This window comes from Rhinopithecus roxellana, chromosome 7, assembly GCF_007565055.1.
Source record: "Rhinopithecus roxellana isolate Shanxi Qingling chromosome 7, ASM756505v1, whole genome shotgun sequence".
Lineage (NCBI taxonomy): Eukaryota > Metazoa > Chordata > Mammalia > Primates > Cercopithecidae > Rhinopithecus > Rhinopithecus roxellana.
In genome coordinates this window covers 61524184-61548889 of record NC_044555.1, presented here as the reverse complement: position 1 = coordinate 61548889, position 24706 = coordinate 61524184, and the positions used below count along the sequence as shown (strand labels likewise).

General features: G+C 35.4%; 1 protein-coding gene and 1 non-coding gene across 2 annotated transcripts in view; one reads left to right on the top strand and one right to left on the bottom strand.

Moving 5' to 3' along the window:
* The window catches only part of CFAP47 (cilia and flagella associated protein 47), a 508878-nt gene that overhangs the window by 397808 nt on the left and 86364 nt on the right, over positions 1-24706 (bottom strand). Inside the window, exon 22 of the mRNA XM_030933635.1 lies at positions 16228-16366. Coding sequence (XP_030789495.1) covers positions 16228-16366 — 139 coding nt within the window. The remainder of the gene's footprint in view (positions 1-16227; positions 16367-24706) is intronic.
* LOC115898812 lies at positions 9089-9195 on the top strand. Its single transcript, XR_004058477.1, has one exon. It is a non-coding gene; the product is annotated as a U6 spliceosomal RNA (small nuclear RNA).

Below are 24706 nucleotides of genomic sequence, written 5' to 3'. Positions count from 1 at the left end.
TACTTTAAAACATTAAACATTAAGAAAATAAGATTTGTTTCTATATATTTTTATATTCCCAACCAGAAAATAAAATAACATTTAAAAACATTTCTAAAATATCTTGGTTTATTGAATTACCGAAGTTCCCTTTTGTGGAATATTTTAATGGCAATGAATTATAAGTAAAATAGGAAAATTATCCTTGAAATAACAAAAAGGTGATATTGAGCTAAGAAAAAAGTAAACAGAGCTAAAATGATCTCCACACTAGAGTTGAACAACACAGAAGTGAACAGAAATGCAGAAGGAAAATTTACTGGAATACAGAGAAAATATATAGCTGGCATAGCACGTAACATTTCCTAGATAAAACAAGAAAACTCTGGGAGTAAATGGCTATTCTATGGAAGACTAAGAAAAGGCGTATCTGTAAAAATACTCACTGCATTAGAGAAGATATTATAATCTACTGGAAAAAAAAAAACTCTATACTTCTTGAAACTTACCTCTAAGACATTTGTAATTCTTAATGAAAACTAAAGGGTATCACCAGCTTTTGAAAAAATAAGTAAATAAAATAAAAACAATTTCTGATCCTAAAAATGTATGTATCTTACACGTGTTTTTATTATGCCACTGGAATTAATGGATGATTTGACAAGGGGCCAGGACCTATGGGATAGGAGAAAGTTGTAGATAGTGCCATCCTTGTGTTACTCCTAAAACCTGTCATGTGAAATCCTAAAAGAGACAATGTTACAGCAGACATATAAAAAGTGGCACATGTAATATTGTCTTTCCATTTACAAATTGGCAACTAAGAATAACCAGTGAAAATAATATGTTGACTACAACTTTAAAAACAAAGCATTGTTTTGGCATGTTACTTCACCATTTAGAGTGCCTTCTTTCATTTAAACAAACAAATTATACTCTGCCTATCACAAATTTTTATAGAATCATTTTCTGAAGAAACCAAACCACCTAAGATTAAAGATCACAGACTAATTTCCCAGACATACCTCCTCAAATTAAAACATTCATTAGTATCCTGATTGCCAGACAGTGATATAATATTTAATGATAAAGCCAGCCTTTTAAGAGGTATTAATACACATGAGCAAAACAGGCAAGGGTCAATAGATATTAAAGAACTATTCAACATAAAAGAGAGAAACATAGAGGAAGAAATAATTCAGCAAAAATAGTGAAAATGTAGTCAACAGAAAAAAAAAGTCAATGAAATCATATTATAATTAGAAATAAAAGGTATTATTTTCCAAAAATAACAGGCTATAAGGAAATAATTAGTAAATACTAAGAACTCTTACTAGTTTAAAACTGCCAAAATCATATTTTAAGATTTAGAAAAGTCAAGTAAGAAAAATATTGGGAAATACAATAAAAAGATGAGGAAAATGGCAATAAGAGAGACTGCCTAAGATAACAAATATATAAATGCATATATACATATATATATACATATATACAACATAATCCATAAAGTATAAAATCCAACCGATAGTAATCTGAGAATATAGAAAATGATGATAGAAAATTTTCAAGAAAATAATTTATGAACGCTCTGTAGAACTAAAGGACATGAGTTCCCCATTTGAAAGAACACAAAAATGTAACACAATAGTAAGGATCCAAACCTGTGGGATATAGCAAAAACAGTGCTAAGAGGGAAGTTTGCAGCATTAAATGCCTATATCAAAAAAGAAGAAAGATCGCAAATTAACAACTTAATGTCACACCTTAAGGAACTAGGAAAACAAGAACAAACCAAAGCCAAAATTAGCAGAAGAAAAGAAATAAAGATCAGAGCAGAGCTAAATGAAATAGAAACCAAAAAACAATGCAAAGGATTAACAAAAAGAAAAGCTGGTTCTCAGAAAGTGTTTTAAAAATAGATAAGCTATTATGCTAACTAGACTAACCAAGAAGAGAGAAGATTCAAATAGACACAATCAGATATGAAAACACAGACATTACAACTAATATAACAGACATGCAAAAGATCATCAGAGACTATTATGAGCAACTGTACACTCACGAACTAGAAAATCTGGAGAAGATGGACAAATTCCTGGAAACATACAACCTCCTCAGATTGAACCAAGAAGAAATAAAACTCCTGAACAGACCAATAATGAGTAGAGATTGAATCAGTAATAAAAAAAAAAAAAAAATCTACCACCCAAAAGAGCCCAGGACCAGTGAATTCATAGCTGAATTCTTCCAAACATACAAAGAATTATACCAATCCTCCTAAAACTATTTCCTGTAAGAACTGGAACAAGACAAGGATGCCAACTTTCACACTCCTATTCCACACAGTACTGGAGTCCTCACCAGAGCAATGAAGCAAGAGAAAAAATAAATAAATATATAAAAGGCATCCAAACTGAAAAAGAGGTAGTCAAACTATCCCTGCTCATTGATAAAATCTTACATCTAGAAATCTTTAAAGACTCTACCAAAAACCTCTGAGATTTGATAAATGAATTCAGTAAAGATTCAGCATACAAAATTAACATACAGAAATAAGTAGTGTTTCTATATACAAACAAATCTAGCTGAGGATCAAATCATGACAGCAATCTCATTTACAATAGCTTAAAAAATAAATAAAATACTAACCAAGGAAGTAAAAGGTATCTATAAAGACAGCTACAAAACACTGACGAAAGCAATCACAGATGACACAACAAATGGGAAAACATTTAATGCTCATGGATTAGAAGAATCAATTATCATCAAGTGGCCATACTGCCCAAAGCAATCTAGAGATTCAACACAATTTCTATCAAAGTACCAAGGTCATTTTTCACAGAATTGGAAAAAACAATCCTACAATTCATATCAGAATAATGAAACTGGACCCATACTTCTCCCCATATACAAAAAATTTAATTAAAAATGGATTAAAGGCCTAAATATAAAACTATAAACTATAATGATCCTAGAAGAAAACATAGAAAAAGCTCTTCTGGACATTGACCTAGGCAAATAATTCATGACCAAGTCCTCAAAACCAAAAACAACAAAAATAAAAATGGACAAATGGGACTTAATGAAACTACAAAGCCTCTGCACAGAGAAATAAACAATAGAAAGAGTAAACAGACAACATACAAAATGGGAGAAAATACTAACTATGCATGTGACAAATGACTAATATCCAGAATCCGTAAGGAACTTAAACAAATCAAGAACAAAATAAATAACCCCATTAAAAAGTGGGCAAAGGACATGAACAGAAACTTCTCAAAAAAAGACAAACATGTAGCCAACAAACATGAAAAACATTTCAGCATCACTAATTATCAGCGAAGTGCAAATTAAAACCACAATGAGATACTATCTTACACTAGTCAGAAAGGCTATTATTAAAAACTAAAAAAACAATGGATGTTAGTGAGGCTATGGAAAAAAGTGAACACTTATATACTGTTGATGGGAATATAAATTAATACAACATTTACGGAAATAGTGTGGAGATTTCCTAAAGAACTAAAAATTGCACTACCATTTGATCTAGCTATCCCACTACTGGGCATAAACCCAAAAAGAAAGAAATCACGACATCAGAAAGATACCTGCACATATTGGATAAAGAAAATGTGATACACATATGCACACAAGTGCACGTGCACACACACACATGCACACCATGGAATAGTACTCAGTCATAAAAAAGAATGAAATCATGTATTTTGCAGCAACATGGTTGGAAGTGGAAGCCATTATTGTCAATGCAATCACTCAGAAACGGAGAGTCAAATACTGTATGTCCTTACTTTTAAGTGGGAGGTAAACAATGGATACACATGGACATACCTCATGGAGTAACAGACATTGGAGACTACAAAAGGTGGGATGGTGTGAGATGGCGAGGGTTGAAAACTTACCTACTAGCTACAATGCTCACTATTTGGATGATGGGTACCCTTAAAGCCTAGACTTCACCACTATGCAACATATGCGTGTAAGACATCTGCATTTGTATCCCCTAAATATCTATTTATGTATATATAACATATATAACATATATATATGATGAGAGATTCACATGAAAGTCATCAGTATAAAATAATGAAACACCAGGAGAAAAGAGAAGTTTCTAAAAGCTTCAAAGAGGAAACATTGAGTAGCACATAATGGATGTAGAAGAAAAATAACAGATTTCTAAATACAAGAGAAGATAGAAGACAATAATCATAGTTTCAAAATGTTGAAGAAAAATTATTTCAATATAAAATTCTATATTCAACCGCATTATATCATTCAAATGTGGGAGGAAAAATGATACTTTCAGACATGAAAATTCTCAAAAAATTAACTCCCTTGGAGTTAATGATGGACTTGATCAGAGTTTTTTGCTAACATTGAAATGGTATTCACCAGCGGACTTAAAAGAAGGCCTATGACATACCTGCCTAGATAGCTTATCAAAAATACACAGAATTTACAAATTTATGGAGCATGGATGACAAAGAGTAGACATTTATCATATAGGCATTTCATATCTATGTAACTATTAAGAGTACAAAAATAAGGAGCATCAAACAAAAATGGCATTCTTTGGGAACAAGGTTTATATAAATGTCATTCAAAATGATCTAATAAATAGCATGAGGATTAATATTAATTATATTATATTGTATACTGGAAATTTCCTAAGAAAGCAGATTTTAAGTAATTTTGCCACCAAAAAATGTAACCGTGTGGGATGATGGATATGTTAATTTGCTTGACTACGAAATCATTTCACTATGTATATGTATACCAAAACATCATGTTGTACATCTTAAACATATACAATAAAAATTTAAAAACTCATCTGTTAATTCAAAAACTAAAAGGAATCCCAGGGAGAGAGAAAAGAACAATTTGGAAGATTTGTCTGACAGATCTCATCTTCTTGAAGAAGAAATGCTACATCTTTGCCTAATTTTTCTTGTATCATCTGAATCATTAGTGAACTTTGGTTTTGGTTAAGTTATATAATACAAGTAAGTCTGATTTTACATCTGAAATCTTTGTGGAAGTAGAAAAATATCTGTAAATGTGTTACATATGTACTTTGTGGAAGTACAAAATATCTAATAAAGTGTTACATATTCACCAACCCTCTAGCTGACAAAGACATTCTAAATTTTCAAGCAATGTTAGACGTCATGAACAAGAGAGATTCTCCATAAAGTTAACAAAGAGATCTATCAGAAAATGAATAATACTAAAGACAAATAACAAATCTTGGAAGACATTCACATTAAATACAAAAATAATATAAACAGCTCACCCAAATCTATCAGACAGATACAAAAACTTAAAAAGCAAAGGTACTTTACTTAAAGGTGAAGTATATGAACAGACAAGTTCAATAAAAATATATAATTAAAAGCAAAAGTAGGAAATTCTCATCCTCGTGAGCAATCAAACTGAAAATTGAAATAATGTATTTTTAATCACAGAGAAAGATATACAATTTTTTTTTATATAGACACCATCTTACTTTATCCCCAGGCTGGAGTGTAGTAGCAGCATCAAAGCTCACTACTAGGCTCAAGGGATACTTGCGCCCCAGTCTCCTGAGTAACTGGGTCTACAGATGTGCATCACCAAATTCAACTACTTTTTTTTTTTTCATTTTTATGTAGAGATAGAGTCTCACTATGCTAACCAGGTTGGTCTCAAATTTCTAGCTTCAAGGGACCCTCTAGCCTCAGCCTCCCAAAGTGCTAGGATTATAGGTGTGAGTCAAAATTACCAGTCAAGAGAGCCAATTTCTTTAAGTCAACATTAACAAGAATTTACACCAGGGAGGGAGTAAAATGTTAAAATCCTTTAGAAATGTTCTCTGACAACATTCATCTAGAACCTTTAACATGTATGCACTTTAGATATAATGAAATCCATTTTGAGAATCTCACCAAAAAATTCTAAATAAGAAAAAAGTATTATGCAAAAAATTTTCACTACCACAATATTTATATTAACAAGAAGGTAAAAGGAAGGAACAACCTAAATGCTTATGATGATGTTTAGGTCACCTAGAAGAGACACTTACAGGATGAATTTTTTTGCACTAGCTTTCAGGGTTAATTTAAATAATTAATAAGGAACTACAATATCCAAGTAAAACTTTCTATTCAGGTTAAACAGAGAGAGAATGAGTGCAGCAAAATGTTGAAATAGAAGGTTCCACCAATTGTCCTCCCTGCACGGTCACCATTTAACAAGTACCTACACAGAAAAAGCAACTACATAAGAACCAAAAATCAAGTGAGCACTAACAGTACCTGGTTTCAACTTCATAACACTGAAAGACGCTGAAGAAGTAGGTAAAACTGTCATGAATCACTGACATCACGCGTTCCAAATACCCCGGCAGTGGCAGTATGGTACTGCCCTGTTAGAGCAGAAAGTCAGACCGGACCAAGCACAACTGACATCTACCCATGGAGGGAGAGTTTAAACCAGCCCTAGCCAGAAGTGAATCACTGATCCCAGTAGTGGGAAACTGAGTTCCCACAAGCCTCGCCACCTCAAACTAAAGTGCTGTGGAACCCTAGATAAAATTGAAAGGCAGTCTAGCCCACAGAGACAGCAATTCCTAGGTGAGTCCTAGTGGCTGAGCTAGGCCCAGATCCAGTGTTCTGGGGAGGCACTTGATCTAATAAGACACCAGCTGGGGGAGCTAAGTAAGTGCTGGCATCACACATCCTCTAACCCAAGGCTGCAGAACTCACAGCTCCAAAGAGATCCTTCTCTTACACTTGAGGAGAAGAGAGGAAAAAGCAGGAGGACTTTGTCTTGCATTTTGGATAAGAGCTCAGCTGCAGCAGGATAGGGCACCAGTCAGGGTCATAAGCTCCTTTTCCAGACCCTAGCTTTCAGTTGACATTTCTAGAAACACCATGGGCCAGAAGTAAACCCTCTGCCTTGAAGGGGAGAACTCAGTCCTGGCAGCATTCGTCACCTGCTAAGAGCCTGTGGGTCCTGAATAATCAGCAGTGATACCCAAGTTCTACATCAAGGGCCTTAGATGAGACTGAGACTTGATGGCTTCAGGTGGGACTCAGCACATTAAGAGCTGTGGTGGCTATAGGGTGAGAAAAGCACAGGGAAAAGTAATGGGTACTTTGTCTTGCATCTTAGGTACCAGGTCAGCAACAGTGGGAGAGAGCACCAAGAGGGCTCTTGGGATTCCCAATTCCAGAACTTGGCTCTTGGGTGACATTTCTAGACATGCCCTGGGCCAGGGGGGAACCCATTACTCTGAAGGCTGAGTCCCAGGAGAGGCAGCATTCACCACAAGCTGACTGAAGAGCCCTTGTGCCTTAAGGAAACATCAGCAGTAGTCTGGCAGCACTCCCTACGGGCCTGTGGTGGCAGTGGCCATGTAATGAGGCTCCTCTGCCTTTGGAATGGGGAAGAAAGAGTGGGAAGAACTGCATCTTGTGGTTTGTGTGCCAGCTCCACTGCAGTACAATAGAACACCAGAGAAACATGCAAGGTTTTTGACTCTAGTCCCTAGCTCCAGGAAAAAACCTCTGGACCCACACGGGGCCTGGGGGAATTTGCTGTCCTGAAGGAAAAGACACAAGACTGGTTGGTTTTGCCACCATCTGATTGTACAGCCCTAGGGTCTTGAGTGAACATAGGTGGTAGCCAGGGAGTAGCTACAGGAGGCATTGGGTGAAACCGAGTGCTGTGCTGGCTTCAGGTCTGACACAGCATAGTCCTAGTGGTGGTGGTCACAGAAGTACTTGTATCACTCCACTCCCAACTCCATGTGTCTCAGAACAGAGAGAGAGACTCTGTTCATTTGGGAGAAAGTAATGAAAAGATCAAGTCTCTGCCTGATAATTCAGAGCATTCTTCTGGATCTTGTCCAAAATCATCAAGGTGGCCCCTCTCTGATTCTGTAAGAATCACAGTGTTACTGGGCTTGGGGTGCCCCTAAATCAGATACAGCTTAGATCACAAAACCCAAGTCCTTTCAAACATCTGGAAAGCCTACCCAAGAAGGACACGTACAAACAATCTCAGAATGTGAACACTACAATAAGTACATAACTCTTGAATGCCCAGACACAGACAAACATCTACAAGTATCAGGACCATCCAGGAAAACATGGCCTCATCAAATGAACTACATAAGGCACAAGGGACCAACCCTGGAGAATCAGAAACATGTGACTGTTCGGAAAGAGGATTCACAATAGCTGTTTTGAGGAAACTCAAAGACATTCAAGATAACAAAGAGAAGGAATTCACAATTCTATAGATAAGATTAACAGAGACTAAAGTAATTTTTAAAAATCAAGCAGAAATTCTGGAGCTGAAAAATGCAATTGGCATACTGAAGAATGCATTGGAGTTCTAATGGGAGAATTGATCAAGCAGAATAAAGAAACAGTAAGCTCAAAGACAGTCTATTTAAAAATACACAGCCAGAGGAGATAAAATAAAAAACAATTAAGCATGCTTACAGGATCTGGAAAATAGCCTCAGAAAGACAAATCTAAGAGTTACTGCCCTTAAAGAGGCAGTAGAGAAAGAGATGGGGTAGAAAGTTGCTTCAAACGGATAATAACAAAGAACTTCCCAAACTTAGAGAAATATATATAAATATCCAAGTTATAGAACACCAAGCAGATTAAACCCAAATAAGACTACCTCAACGGATTTAATAATCAAAATTCCAAGATCAAGGATAAAGAAAGAATACTAAAAGCAGACAAAAGAGAAGAAACAAATAAGATACATAGGAGCTCCAACATGTCTGGCAACAGATCTTTCAGTGAAAACCTTACAGGCCAGGTTGGAGTAGTATGAAATATTTAAAATACTGAAGAAAAAAAAAAAAAAGTTTAGCCTAGAATAGTATGTCTGGCAAAATTATCCTTCAAACATGAAGGAGAAATGAAGACTTTCTCAGACAAACAAAAGCTGAGGGATTTAATCAACACCAGAATTGTCCTACAAGAAATGCGTGGAGTACTTCAATCAGAAAGAAAATGGCATTAATAAGCAATAAGAAGTCATCTGAAGGTACAAAACTCACAGGAAATAAGAAGGACACACACAAGTGCTCACCTCGGAGGCACATATACTAAAATTGGAATGATACAGAGAAGATTAGTATGGCCCCTGCAAAAGGATGACACGTAAATTCATGAAGTGTTCCACATTTTTTTGGAACCAACCCAAATGCCCATCAATGATATACTGGATAAAGAAAATGTGGCACATATACACCATGGAATACTATGTAGCCATAAAAAAATAAGTTCATGTTTTTTGCAGTGACATGGATGAAGCTGGAAACCATCATCCTCAGCAAACTAACACAGAAACAGAAAACCAAACACCACATGTTCTCACTCATTAGTGAGAGTTGAACAGTGAGAACACACGGACACAGGGAGGGGAGCATCACACATCGGGGCCTGTCGGGGGTGGGGGGAAAAGGGAGGGATAGCATTAGAACAAATACCTAATGCATGTGGGGCTTAAAACCTAGCTGATGTGTTGATGGGTGCAGCAAACCACCATGGCACATGTATACCTATGTAACAAACCGGCACATTCTGCATATGAATCCCAGAACTTAAAATATAGTAAAATGAGTAAATAAAAAATTAAAAAAATAAAAACACAAAAAATTAGCCAGGCATAGTGATGCATGCCTGTAGTCCCAGCTACTTGGAAGGCTGAGGCAGGAGAATCACTTGAACCCAGGAGGCTGAGGGTTGCAGAGCCGAGATCACGCCACTGCACTCCAGCCTGGGCAACAAAGCAAGACACCATCTCAAAAAATAGAAAAATCAAAAAAAGAAGGACACATAAAAAACAAATATTATAGCACTGTAACTATGGTGTGTAAAATACTCTTACATAGAAAGACTAAATGATGATCCAATCAAAAATAATAACTACAACACCTTTTCAAGATATGGTACCATAAGGTATAGAGACAACAAAAAGTTAAAAAGCAGAGGGATGAAGTTAAGGCATAAGTTTTTATTAATTTTCTTTTTGCTTCTTTATTTGTTTTTCATGCAAATAGTGTTACCTTGTTATTAGCTTAAAAGGAAAGGTTATCAGATACTATTTGCAAACCTTATGGTAACCTCAAACCAAAAAAATACAACAGGTACACTAAACATAAAAAGTGAGAGACTAAATTATATCACCAAAGAAAATCACCATCCCTAAGAGGAAGGCAGGAAGGAAACAAAGAAGAAAACAAAGACCACAAAACAAGCAGAAAAGAAATAACAAAATTCAAGGAGTAAGTCCTTACTTAACAATAATAACATTAAATGTAAATGGACTGGCTGAATGGATAAAAGTACAAGACCCAGTGACCTGTTGACAAGCAATACACTTCATCTATTAACATAAAGACCCACATAGACTGAAAACAAAGTGATGGAAAAGATATTTCATGCCAACAGAAACTAAAAAACAGCAGGAGTAGCTGCACTTTTATCAGACAAAATAGGTTTCAAGGCAAAAATTATAAGAAGAGACAAAGAAGGTCACTATATAATGATAAAGGAGTCAATTCCGCAAGAGAATATAACAATTATAAACGTATATGCACCCAACCCTGGAGCACTCGGATATGCAAAGTAAATATTATTAGACCTAAAGAAACCAATAGATCTGAATGCAATAATAGCTAGAGTCTTCAACACTCCACTTTCCACATTGGACAGATCTCTCAAACAGAAAATCCAAAAAGAAGCATTTGACTTAATCTACACTATAGACCAAAAGCATCTAATAGATACATACAAAATATTTCATCCAATGGCTACAGAATACATATTCTTCTTCTCAACACATGGATCATTCTTAACGAAGAATCGTATGTCAGGTCCCAAAACAAGTCTTAAAACATTCAAAATTTGAAATTATATCAAGCATCTTCTCTGATTACAATTGAACAAAACAAGAAATCAATAATAAGAGGAATTTTGAAAACTATACAAATTGACAGAAAGAAAACAATGTATCCAAACCTATAGGATACAGCAACAGCAATACTAAAAGCAAAGTTTATAGCTATAAGTGTCTACATCAGAAAAGAGGAAAATCTTCAAATAACTTAATGATGCATCTTTAAAAACTATAAAAACAAGAACAAACCAGAATTAGTAGAAAAAAAGAAATAAGATCAGAGCATAAATTTTTAAAACTGAAATGAAGAGAGTACAAAAGATCAATGAAACAAAAAGTTGATTTTTTTGAAGAGTTAAACAAAATTGACAAACCTTTAGCTAGACTAAAAAACAAGAGAGAAGATCCAAATAAATAAAATCAGAGATTTAAAAAAGGCTTATTATAACTGATACTGCAGAAATTCAAAGGGTCATTAGTGGCTACTATGAGCAACTATAAACTAATAAATTGGAAAAATCTAGGAGAAATTGATAAATTCCTAGACACATACAATGCACCAAGGTTGAACCACGTTGGGGTTCAGTCAGGCTAGTGGGAAAAATGTTAAAGATAGTTATAGAAATAGCGACAAACTCTCTTGGAAGGCCTGAGTTTGCATAGCTTCACATTGCTTGGCTGAAGGCAGCCAGGGTCTCTTTGCAGAAGCCAGAAAGATTAGGGTGCAAGTACAAAGGAATGTGTGGAGTTTATCTTACTAACCTGTTTACTTATATGTGCCTAAGACTAACCTCTGTCCTACCACAGGTGCTTAACTGTCTCCCACTGGGGGGGGGGGGGGGGGGGGGTCCGGCAGAAGTTTATTACCTGCAAATGGTGTTTGCTTTAGGCCTAGGAACCTGGCCTTAAATCTTTACCCTCTAGTGATGTTTACTCACGACCTTTTAATCTTTACTAAATAAATGCAAGTCTCACTGACTGATTGAGGCTGTAGTCTCAACTGTTTACAGGACTCTGCTGGAGTCTGTAAGAGGCTCAGACACTCAGCTGGACTGGCAAAGCAGAATATCTGTGTGTCAGTGTACTTCATTCATCTGTCGCTGGGTCAGGAGTCTGCAAGGGACACACCCCCCACAACTGGTGCCCCCGTGTGAGGAGCACTACTGCAGAACCAGGGGGAAATTCCAAACTTCAACAGACCAATAACAAGTAATGAGATTCAAGACATAATAAAAAGTCTCTTAGTAAAGAAAACCTGGTATCACCACTGTTGTATTCCACCAATCATTTAAAGAAAAACTAACACCAATCTTCCTCAAACTATTCTGAAAAATAAAAGACAATGGAATACTTCCAAATTCATTCTATGAGGCCAGTATTCCTCTGATACCAAAACCAGACAATGACACATCAAAAAAAAAAAAAAAAAAAAAAAGATAGGACAGGCCAATATCGCTGATGAATATTGATGCAAAAATCCTCAACAAAATACTAGCAAATCAAATTCAGCAATACATTAAAATGATCATTCATCATGACCAAGTGGGATTTATCCCTGGGATACAAGAATGGAACAATATATGCAAATCAATCAATGTGATAAATCATATCAACAGAATGAAGGACAAAAACCATGTGATCACTTCCATTAATGCTGAAAGAACACTTAATAAAATTCAACATCCTTTCATGATAAAAGCCCTCAAAAAACTGGGGATAGAAGGAAAATTCCTCAACGTAATAAAAGTCATACATGACAGACGCACAGATAGTATCAAACTGAAAGCCTTCCTCTAAGATATGAAACATGACAAGGATATTCACTTTCTCCACTGTTATTCAACATAGTACTGGAAATCCTAGCCAGAGCAATCAAACAAGAGAAAGAAATAAAGGCATACAAACTGGAAAGGAACAAGTAAAATTAACCTTGTTTGCAGAGCAACATTATCTTGTATTTGGAAAAATCTAAAGACTATATCAAAAAATATTATAAATGACAAATTCAGTAGAGTTACAAGATACAAAATCAACAGAAAAACCAGTAGATTTCTATATGCCAATAGCAAACAATATGAAAAAGCAATTTTAAAAGTAAACCCATTTACAAAGGCCATAAATAAAATTAAGTACCTAGAAATCAACTTAATCAAAGAAGTGAAAGATCTCTACAATGAAAATTATGAAACATTAAGAAATTGAAGAGGGTGCCAAAAAAAGGGGATATTTCATGTTCTTGGTTTGGAAGAGTCACTATTGTAAAAAATATCCATATTACCCAAAGCAATCTACAGATTCAGTCTAATCCCTATCAAAATACCAATGATATTCTTCACAGAAATTGAAAAAACAATCTTAAAATTTATATGAAACCACGAAAGATCCACTATCTTAGGCAAAAGTTCAAAACTAGAGGAATAACATTACCTGACTTTATACTGCCCAGCTATAATAATCAAAACAGCATGGTACTGGCAGAAAAACAGACACATAGACAAATGCAATGAAATAGACAAACCAGAAACAAATCCACACACCTACTGTGAACTCATTTTCAACAAAAAAGCCAAGAAAACACAATGGGGAGAAGACTCGCTTCAATAAATACTACAGGAAAACTGGATATCCGTATGCAGAAGAATGAAATTACACCACTTTCTCTCAGCATATAAAAAATAAATAAATAAAAAGTAATTAAAGACTTAAATTCAAGACCTCAAACTATGAAACTTCTACAAGGAAACATTGGGGAAACTCTCCAGGACATTGGTCCAGGCAAAAATTTCTTGAATAATACTCATAAGCACAGGCAACCAAAGCAAAACTGGACAAGTGATATCACATCAAATTAAAAAAGCTTCTGCACAGCAAAGTAAACAATACACAAAGTGAAGAGACAATACCCTAATGGGATAAAATATTTGCATAATACTCATCTGACAAGGGTGTCTCTGTACCACATTTGCTTTATCTAGTAATCTGTTGATGGAACCTTAGGTTGCTTCCTAATTTGGCTATCATGAACAGTGCTGCAACAAACACGGAAGTGCAGGTATCTCTTTGATATACTGATTTCCTTTCTTTTGGGTATATGCCCAGCAGTGGGATTGCTGGCTCATATGCTAGCTTTATTTGTATTTTTTGGAGGAAACTTCAAGCTTCAAATGGGTTAACAGCCAGAATATGTAAGGACCTCAAACAACTCTATGAGAAAAAATATAATAATCCAATTTAAAATTGAGCAAAAGAATAGACATTTTTCAGAAGAAAACATACAAATGGCAAACAGACACATGAAAATGTGCTCAACATCATTGATCATCAGAGAAATGCAAATCAAAACTACATGAGATATCATCTCCCCTCAGTTAAAATGGCTTTTGTCCAAAAGATAGGCAAAAACCAATGCTGGTGAGGATACAGAGAAGAGGGAAGGAGCGAACCCTTGCGCACTGTTGGTTGATGGGAATGCAAATTAGTAGAACCACTATGGAGAAAAGTTTGAAGTTTCCTCGAAAAAAAAAAAAAAAAACAGATTAGCATATGATCCAGCAATCCCACTGTTGGGCGTATACGCAAAAGAAAGGAAATCAGTGTATCAAAGAGATATCTTATCTGCACTCACATGCTTGTTGCAGCACTGTTCATTGATAGCCACATTAGAAAGCAACCTAAGGTTCTATCAACAGATTACTGGATAAAGAAAATGTGGTACAGATACAATGGAGTACTGCTTATCCATAAAAAGAAAGAGATCCTGTCATTAGCAACAATATGAACGGAACTGGAGGTCATTATGCTAAATGAAATAAGCCAAGCACAGAAAGACAAACATCACATGTTCTCACTTATTTGTGGGATCTACAAATGAAAACGATTGAACTCATGGAGACAGAGAGTAGAAGGATGGTTACTATAGGCTGTGAAGGGTAGTAGGTGGATGAGGGGGAGGATGAGGGGATGGTTAATGGGCACAAAAGGATAATTAGAAAGAATGAATAAGACTTAGTATTAGCTAGCACCACAGGGTGACTACAGTCAATAATAATTTAATTATACACTTAAAAATAACCAAAAGAGTATCATTGAATTGTTTGTAACACAAAAAAATAAATGCTTGATGGGATGGATACCCCATACTCTATGATGTGATTATTGCCCATTACATGCCAGTATCAAAACATTTCATGTACCCCATAAAGATATACATCTACTATGTGCCTCCAAAAATTAAAAATTAAAAAATAAAATGAAATAGAGCTGGTTTCCACTTAGCATAAGGAGTAAGATCACAAGTATATTTAAAAAATAAATTAACAAAAGCAATGTATAGAAAAAAGATATCAAAATATTAAGAGCACTTTAAATATTTGAATTTCAGATAATATTTTTGTTTCTACATTTTCCAATTTTCTTTAACAATGCTATCTTAATTTTTAATTTTCAAACAAGTGTTTTGAAAGCTTATCTACCTACTTCAGGAAGCAATATTAGATGATGACTACTTTCCAAAAGAAATTCTTAAAACAAAGGGAAAAACTTTAACCTCATTGAGCCTCCATATCAGCTGTGGAATTCCTAATTCTGGATTTTAAATGAGAGTGAAATATTTTTATCATGTGCACGCTATTTTCATGAGACCTCTCTTACTAGTTACCAAATGCAATTATTAACTGATATGATACTCCCTACTATTTTATAATTAATGACAATTTAACTTAATATCAGAACTATAAAAACAAAATATAGACTTCCTTTCTTTTCATGAAAAATACACATATATAATTGAAAGCAAAGCCAACTTGCAAAAATGTAATTTGCAGAGTATATCAGTTTTTATCTTTAAATATTTGAAGAAAATGAGTAGATAAAAATTCAGCAAAACTTTCAAATTTGTAAAATACTTCTTCTTTTCATGTACTTAGTCTTTTAGTAACCCATCCCTTTGGAAGAGAGATATGTTCTTAAAATTATTATTATTTTATTTTATATTAAATGCATTTTGTAATATTTTAATAATTTATATTTTGTCTTAATTATTTAAACTTGACCACACAATAACATACTAAATTGGCCTGATTTTAATTCTACTCTCTTTTTTTAGCAAGTTGCTTGCCAGAGATTATATCTGTGCTGTTTATCAACATTCAAATCTCATAGACACAATTTAAGTGACACACAAAGGAATCCTCTTAAAATTTTATTTTCTAGTATTTCCATTTATGAAAAATAAATAGCATATTCTATTTTTTGTCTTTTAGACACTTAAGTGCAAATCTTTGGCCTACCCACACCGATTGATTATTTTTTGTTACATACCAGTAGCTTGAACATAACATGGTCGGATCAGTGGTACTGTTTTTGGATTCGAAGGAGAACCGGACAAATATTTAGTGTAGAGCTTTGAAGACTCAAAGAAATTAATCTGAACTTGAATGATAAATTTAATTATTGTCACCTGAGAGAAAAAAATACATTATACTTGTTAATTTTTGCTTTGAGAAATATGGGATATTATTTAGCCAAACCGCAGTTTTTAAAAAGTAGTTTTAAAAAATAAAATTATCTTGTGACATTGAACCACATTTTTTAAAAACAAGATGGTTCACTTTTAATGAGTTCAAAAATAATTCTAAAAGATAAAAATAAATTTTTAAAATAATTCTTATTCATTCAAAAGGAACCAGATTTTAAATATAAAATCCAAAGCGGTAAATATTTAGGAAGAAATTATAGGAAAAAAAATCCTCGTAATCCTTGGATAAGCAAAGATTCTTAAATACAAAAGCAGCCATCTATTAAACCATCTATTAAAAAGCAATTAAATTGTACAGTATCAATTGTTTAGTCTGTTATTTTAAAAAACATTATTAAGAAAATAAAAGTATAAGTCAAAAACCCATTTCTCACAAAAAATCTATCTTGTATCCAAAGTACATAAAGAACACTCAGGCTGGGCGCGGTGGCTCAAGCCTGTAATCCCAGCACTTTGGGAGGCCGAGATGGGCGGATCACGAGGTCAGGAGATCGAGACCATCCTGGCTAATACGGTGAAACCCCGTCTCTACTAAAAAATACAAAAAAAAAAAAAAAAAAAAAAAAACTAGCCGGGTGAGGTGGCGGGCGCCTGTAGTCCCAGCTACTCGGGAGGCTGAGACAGGAGAATGGCGTCAACCCGGGAGGCGGAGCTTGCAGTGAGCTGAGAGCCGGCCACTGCACTCCAGCCTGGGTGGCAGAGCAAGACTCCTTCTCAAAAAAAAAAAAAAAAAAAAAAAAAAGAACACTCAAAGTTCAATTTAAAAAAATGAATTAATGAAACAAGTTGGTGAAATATTTGAAAAGACACTTCAAAAAAGAAGCTATACAAATTACACATTAGCACATGGAAAGATGTTTCATATTAAGGAAAAGCAAATTGAAACCACATGAGATATCACTTCACAGCTATCACAATTGCTTAAACAAAAATAACATGTGAACACGTAAAACACTTATACATTGCAGATGAGAATGCAAAATTTTACGGTTACTTTGAAAAACAAGTTTCTTCATTATTAGAAAGTTAAGTATATATTTCACATAAAGCTCAGGACTCCCAAGATTTAGGTGTTTACCCAAGAGAAGTGAAACTTATTCATACAACCTATTCATTATTGTCAAAAATTGAAAATAATCCAAATGCTCTCCAAATGGTGAATGAATAACAAACTTATTTTTCAACAATAAAAGAATGAACTACTGTTGCATACAATAATGTGGATGAATTTCAAATTTATTATGCTAAGTGAGAGAAGTCAGACTGAAAACCTCACGATTATCTTATGAATACCTTATGCTTTCACTTATGTGGCATTCTATAAAATGCAAAATTATGGGGTCAAATTCAGATTAGTGTTTGCCATGGACTAGAGGTGGAGGAGAGGTTGAATACTAGGTCTTAATTCATTATTTTTAACTATGTTTTTGTACCCATTAACCACTGACACCTACCCCTCATTCACCTAGTACCCTTCACAGCCTATAGTAATACACACAAGAAAAATGTACAGAAGGTGATGCAACTGTTCTCTATATTGATTTTGGTATTTTTTGCTCAATTGTATATATTTGTTAATGTTCATATATCAGAAAGAGACTTTTAGTGTATGCACACTTTTTAAAAAGTTAAAGCGAATTCCTTGGCTCTGATTTTTATACATCTGGATTCAAAATCCAAAATGGACTGACAATATCAGCACCTAGGCAGGTGAATCATAAAACAATTAACACTCAGAGCTACAAAATATATTTGCAATTATATAGTGCTAGCCCCTTATTTTGAAAAAAGAAAAGAATATGTGGTCCAGCCTAGATGAAAACACAAAAAGTCTGCATCAAAGAGAAAAGAAAGAGTCGATCTTGTTTGGGGGTTGTATCAAAACTAAAAAGGTTGGCTTCAGCTAAATGGTAAACAGGCAGCTCCAAATGTCCATGGCCCCACAGAAACACCAAAAACACGCAAAAACTAGCAGGAACCATGTTGTCAAAACTGGAAAAAAGTCAAAAGTTTACAGCAATCAAGTAAATACTGAATCAAAACAAAAAAAAAAAAAGACAACTTAAAAATAGTAGGAAAGTTTTGTGGCACTTTTACTTGCCCTTGTTCCACTCTCTCTGACTCAGCAGTTGTCTTGAGGCTAGCGGCCTTCATTCCCCAGTGCAAGACCCTGGGATCTGTTTTCTTTATTTTTTTAACTTAATTTAATTTTTTATTTTACTTTAACTTCCGGGATACATGTGCAGAATGTGCAGGTTTGTTACATAGGTATACATGTGCCATGGTGGTTTGCTGCACCTAACAACCTGTCATCTAGGTTTTAACCCGGCATGCATTAGGTATTTGTCCTAATGTTCTACCTCCCTTTGCCCTCCATCCACCAACAGGCCCCACTGTGTGTTGTTCCCCTCCCTGTGTCCATGTGTTCTCATTGTTCAACTCCCACTTATGAATGAGAACACGTGTTGTTTGTTTTCTGTTCCTGTGTTAGTTTGCTGAGGATGATGGCTTTCAGCTTCATCCATGTCCCTGCAAAGGGCATGATCTCATTCTTTTTTATGGCTGCATAGTATTCCATGGTGTGTATGTGCCACGTTTTCTTTATTCAGTGTATCATTCATGGGCATTTGGGGTGGTTCCGAGTCTTTGCTATTGTAAATAGTGCTGCAATAAACATACGTGTGCATGTGTCTTTATAGTAGAAAGATTTATAATCCTTTGGGTATATGCCCCTTAATGGAATAGATGGGGCAAATGGTACTTCTGGTTCTAGATCCTTGAGGAATTGTCACACTGTCTTCCACAATGGTTGAACTAATTTACACTCCCACCAACAGTCTAAAAGTGTTCCTATTTCTCTACAGCCTCACCGGCATCTATTGTTTCCTGACTTTTTAATAATTGCCATTCTGAGTGGCATGAGATGGTATGTCATTGTAATTTTGATTTGCATTTCTCTACTGACAAGTGATGATGAGCTTTTTTTATGTTTGCTGGTCACATAAATGTCTTCTTTAAAGAAGTGTCTGTTCATATCCTTTGATGGATTAAAGACTTAAATGTAAAACCCCAAACCATAAAAATCTTAGATGAAAACCTAGGCAATACCATTCGGGACATAGGCATGGGCAAAGACTTCATGACTAAAACACCAAAAGCAATTGTAACAAAAGCCAAAATTGACAAATGGGATCTAAATAAATTAGAGAGCTTCTGCACAGCAAAAGAAACTAGCATCACAGTGAACAGGCAACCTACAATATGAGAGAAAATTTTTGCAATCTTCCCATCTGACAAAGGTCTAACACCCACAATCTGGAAGGAACTTAAACAAAGGTACCTGGTTTTTGATGAAACAGAACAGACTTCATTCAGAAATTACTGTGTTTATCTCTTCTAACCTTCTTGGGGGTACATGAAGGACTGATGCAAGGTGCTTGCCATGTTTTGCCTATCTTTGAACTCACTCAAGGCAGAAAAGCAGTGAAATTGCTGAAAAATATTGTAAGATAAACAAAAAACCCAAAGCCACCTGACAGAATATTATGGTTGAGACATGCAAACACTACCTAAAGGCTGGAAATAAAACTAGGGGAGCTTTTAGAGAAATTAAGGCATTTAAAACTGCCCTGCAGAATTTAGAAAGCATCAAGGATACTCAGAGTAGGACATGTGCTCAGAAAATACCTGAGAAGTTGCTAAACTTTCATCTTTGTCTGACTCTAGGTTAAGTTCAAGTGGTAAATAAAAACTAAGAAATTGTTGTAAACAACCTCACTAACTGCTAAAGAAGTGCCTCAGGACACTCTATCCAAAAAGACTATGATAGCTGTTTTTGTTTATGTGTCTGATTATTTTAGTTCTAGGCATTCAAGGAAATATATCTCAAAACACTACTCAACACCAGCTAAAGGAACAGACACTTCAGTGACCATGCATAGCAAAGAATGTATTCTTTGCAATAATAGTTTTGAAAAGTCAATAAACAAATGGATGACTACAGCCTTCAATAAGCAAGAAGAGTAAACCCAGGGAAAGGAGGATAATCTGATATACAGGGTTACCATATTATAATATTCAAATGTCCAGTTTTCAATAACCAAAAGCAAAACAAAACAAAGATTATGAAGAAAGTCCAGCCATAGGACTTATTAGAAAAAGACTTTAAAGCCACTGTCTTAAATATGTTCATAGAACTAAAGGAAACCATAGAAAAGAACAAAAGAATATCATGAAAATAATGTATACATAAAATGAGAATATCAACAGAGAAATCATAACAATCAATAAAACAAAAAGTTGGTTGTTTAAAAATATTTTTAAAATGACAAAACACTTTGGGAGGCCAAGACAGGCGGATCACAAGGTCAGGAGATCGAGACCATCCTGGTTAACATGGTGAAACCCCGTCTCTACTAAAAATACAAAAAAAATTAGCCAGGTGTGGTGGCGTGCGCCTGTAGTCCCAGATACTCGGGAGGCTGAGGAGGGAGAATGGCGTGAACCCAGGAGGCAGAGCTTGCAGTGAGCCAAGATCATGCCACTGCACTCCAGCCTAGGCAACAGAGCAAGACTCTGTCTCAAAAAGAAAAAAAAAAATTACAAAACTTTAAACTAGTCTGACAGTAAACAAATGAGAGGAGACATGAACAGCTAAAATAAAAAATGAGATTATAGACATTACTATCAACCATATAAAAAAGGGTTAATTCAAAGAGAATACCATTATTATCTCTTTAGATTCAAATCTCAATTTTGAAAATAAAATTATAAATTACATAATTTATTAGAAATTTAAATTGATAAAAATAAAATTGCTCTATACTAAAGCTGAAAACGCTACGGAAGTAATATCAATGCTAAAATATTTACATATGTATGAGAAAATTCTTATTGCATTTCAAGTTACATTACAAATAATTTAAAATAAAAATTCATTTTTTCTAATGACATGCTTTAAACTTTGTGTTGATGTTTTTTACCAAAACCTTACATTATCTAGGTTTAAAAAATATTAAGATGGTCAACCCTGTTACTTCATGGTACCTTAGTGAGCTTCTAGAGGTGGGAGGTAGAAAACAGGCAAGAATGTGAATATTTTAAATGTGAAAAGGGAAGAATAATAGTACTTCTTACATGCCAAAACCTCCAAGATCATGACAATAAGCATTGATGGGTTCAGAGGTACATATATCTAGTGCTGTGCTATACTCATAAACTCGGTGCTGACAATCTAAACAGCTTTACATAAAATGAGGAGCTGAATATTATTAAGTGCATATGTTCAGCTCTAGTCATTCATGTTGCCCTAATAGGCAAAACACTTGGGTTTCTATTTTTATTTAACTTTAACTGGCCATACCATTGCCAATTCTATTTTCTGTCATAGAATCTTATGTACAGTCTATTCTTATAACCAAATTATAGAAGCATAAAATACTGCTCATATGTTATTTTCCTGGAGGTTTCAACTCTTTTGTCAAAACAGCAAGCAACTCATTCCCATGATGATCTATTTCTGCAGTGGCGCTAGCATGCAGACATCAAGGAATAAATTACATAAAGATGTAGTATTTCAGGTTCAAATACAACCTGTTTTGACATTTCATAGCTAAAGTAAAAACAATAAAATCTTTGATCTTATTTCCCTGGAATTTTAGTATTTAATCAGCAGCAGCTAGTTATATTTTGTGTCTCATTTCTGTTTTTCCACTTCTGGTTCATCTGCTTTTTTTCTTAATTTGAGTATTAATATCATACATATTTTAATAGTACTATTATTTTAGGCTATTATTTTATTTTTAAGGCTTTTTTATGTATTAATAATATGGACTCATATTTTAAAGTCAAACACTGCCGAAGAGTATGTTTCCCAAACTGTCATCTTCATCTGATTGCTGGATGGAGATTAGTTTTTAACAGAAGCTGAGGGGACTGGAAATGTGAAGAAACGGAAAATTATAATGATAGGAATCGTCTTTTCTTTCAATGTGTCACTTAGTTTCTTCCACATCAATAGAAATGTGAAGAAAAAGGAAGTGCGAGGTCAGGGTTCTGGATAAACCTCCATGTGGATGCTGAAATCACTCAGAAAATGAGATGAGTAGGGTGCCGGATATACTATGAGTCTGGTTGGCAGTGACCAGGAGCATGTCTGAAGATGACTATTCACAAGAGACCACTCACCAGAGATTTCACAAGAGGGGAACTGGCAAACTCACACAATAAAAGTTCAAAGTTCAAAAAAGCAGGCTTTTAAAAATTATTTATTTTATTTATTAATTTTTTCGAGACAGAGTCTCACTCTGTCACTCAGGCTGGAGTGCAGTGGTGTGATCTCGGCTCACTGCAGTCTCCTTCTCCTGGGTTCAAGCAATTCTCCTGCCTCAGACTCCCTAGTAGCTAAGATTACAGGTGAGCGTCACCATGCCCAGCTATTTTTTGTATTTTGAGTAGAGATAGGGTTTCACCATGTTGGCCAGGCTAGTCTCGAACTCCTGACCTCAGGTAATCTGCCCACCTCAACCTCCCAAAGTGCTAGGATTACAGGAGTAAGCCATCACACCTAGCCAGAAGCAGGCATTTTTAACAGATAAGGACCCTCTAGAAAAATCACCCCAGGGAACAAGGCCTCCAGAAAGGATCACTTCTAGACCCACAGCAAGATTCATAGGAAATGCTATTTTAAAAAACGATGCTGTGGAGATAGCCATGTTCCCAATAAGAAGAAATCATGAAGAAAAAGGAAGCCCAGAAAAATATAGAGGACTTACAGAAGTGTGGGGATTTGGCCGGGCGCGGTGGCTCAAGCCTGTAATCCCAGCACTTTGGGAGGCCGAGACGGGCGGATCACGAGGTCAGGAGATCGAGACCATCCTGGCTAACACGGTGAAACCCCGTCTCTACTAAAAAATACAAAAAACTAGCCGGGCGAGGTGGCGCGCGCCTGTAGTCCCAGCTACTCGGGAGGCTGAGGCAGGAGAATGGCGTAAACCCGGGAGGCGGAGCTTGCAGTGAGCTGAGATCCGGCCAGTGCGCTCCAGCCTGGGCGACAGAGCGAAACTCCGTCTCAAAAAAAAAAAAAAAGAAGTGTGGGGATTCTAGAGGGCAGAGAAAAAGGGAAGGGAAGCTAAGTGTGAGGAGAATCAGAGCTGACAGAGAAGAGAAGCTATTCACAGGATGCTCCAATTTTGGAGAATGACTGAAATAAAGAGGAATCTGAGTCATGATGAATTGAGTCGACAGTTACTGGGGCTTGAGTCTTCACTGTCTGTCTTTGAGTCTAGTGCTGGGTCCGAAAGTTAGGGATGATAGGAGTGGAAAGCTGAAGTTATGGGATAGGTTTAACACAGGACCACACTGATGGCTTTATTTTAAAATGTCTGATGCTGTCTTTGTTGATGATTGTTGGTGACTGTCAATGATAATGACTGTTAGTAATTATCGAGATAATTCAATGTACTCATCTCAGCCCTTAACTGTCTTATAAGTATGAAGTGTTTCTCCCTCCTGAAACATACAATTTTTCTGAAACTGTGTGGTGAATTCACAAGGCTAAGGGTTAATCCCTGCCTTCTCTGATTATCAAGTATGTATAGGTGAAAAGTCATACTGGACTTGTCTTCCCTTAACTGACATCTTCACACACAATTTGCATAAAATATGTTTTTATCCAGAGTGGGTCTATAATTACACAGAATGCCAAATTAGAAGGTTCCATGATTCCTTCGCCCATGGAAATCTTCTCCCTTCAAAAAAACTGCAAGAATACAAGACTTATCTTTTACACAGAAACTAAGTGACACCTTGAAAGAAAAGACGAGCCCTATCATTATAAAATCACTGAGGTATTCAATGAGGAAGGAAAACTTTGAACATTTTGTGATGTGTGCTATTTTAAGTGATTTCCCAGATGTTGTCATTCAAAGACAGAAATACCTCAAATTGAAAAGGACATTCTAATGAAGTCAGATTTCAGTACCCAGTCCGGTGTTGGTAGACAGAGATGTTTATGAATTGAAAAGGAGTAGGTGTCATTCAAATGTCCTTTCCTTTAATCCGTAAGGAATTATTCTTAGATTCCTGTAAGAATGATTGTAAATCTAGAATAACCGTTATGAAAGGTTTACCCAAGGTTCTGCATATCCTTAAATCGCAGGTAAAGGCTAGTAGGAAAAATAAAAAGCATGAACAATTCTCCCTCACGTTCAAAAACTGCAGGGAAAATACAGAGCAACAAAGATGAGAGTTGCAAAGAGCTGC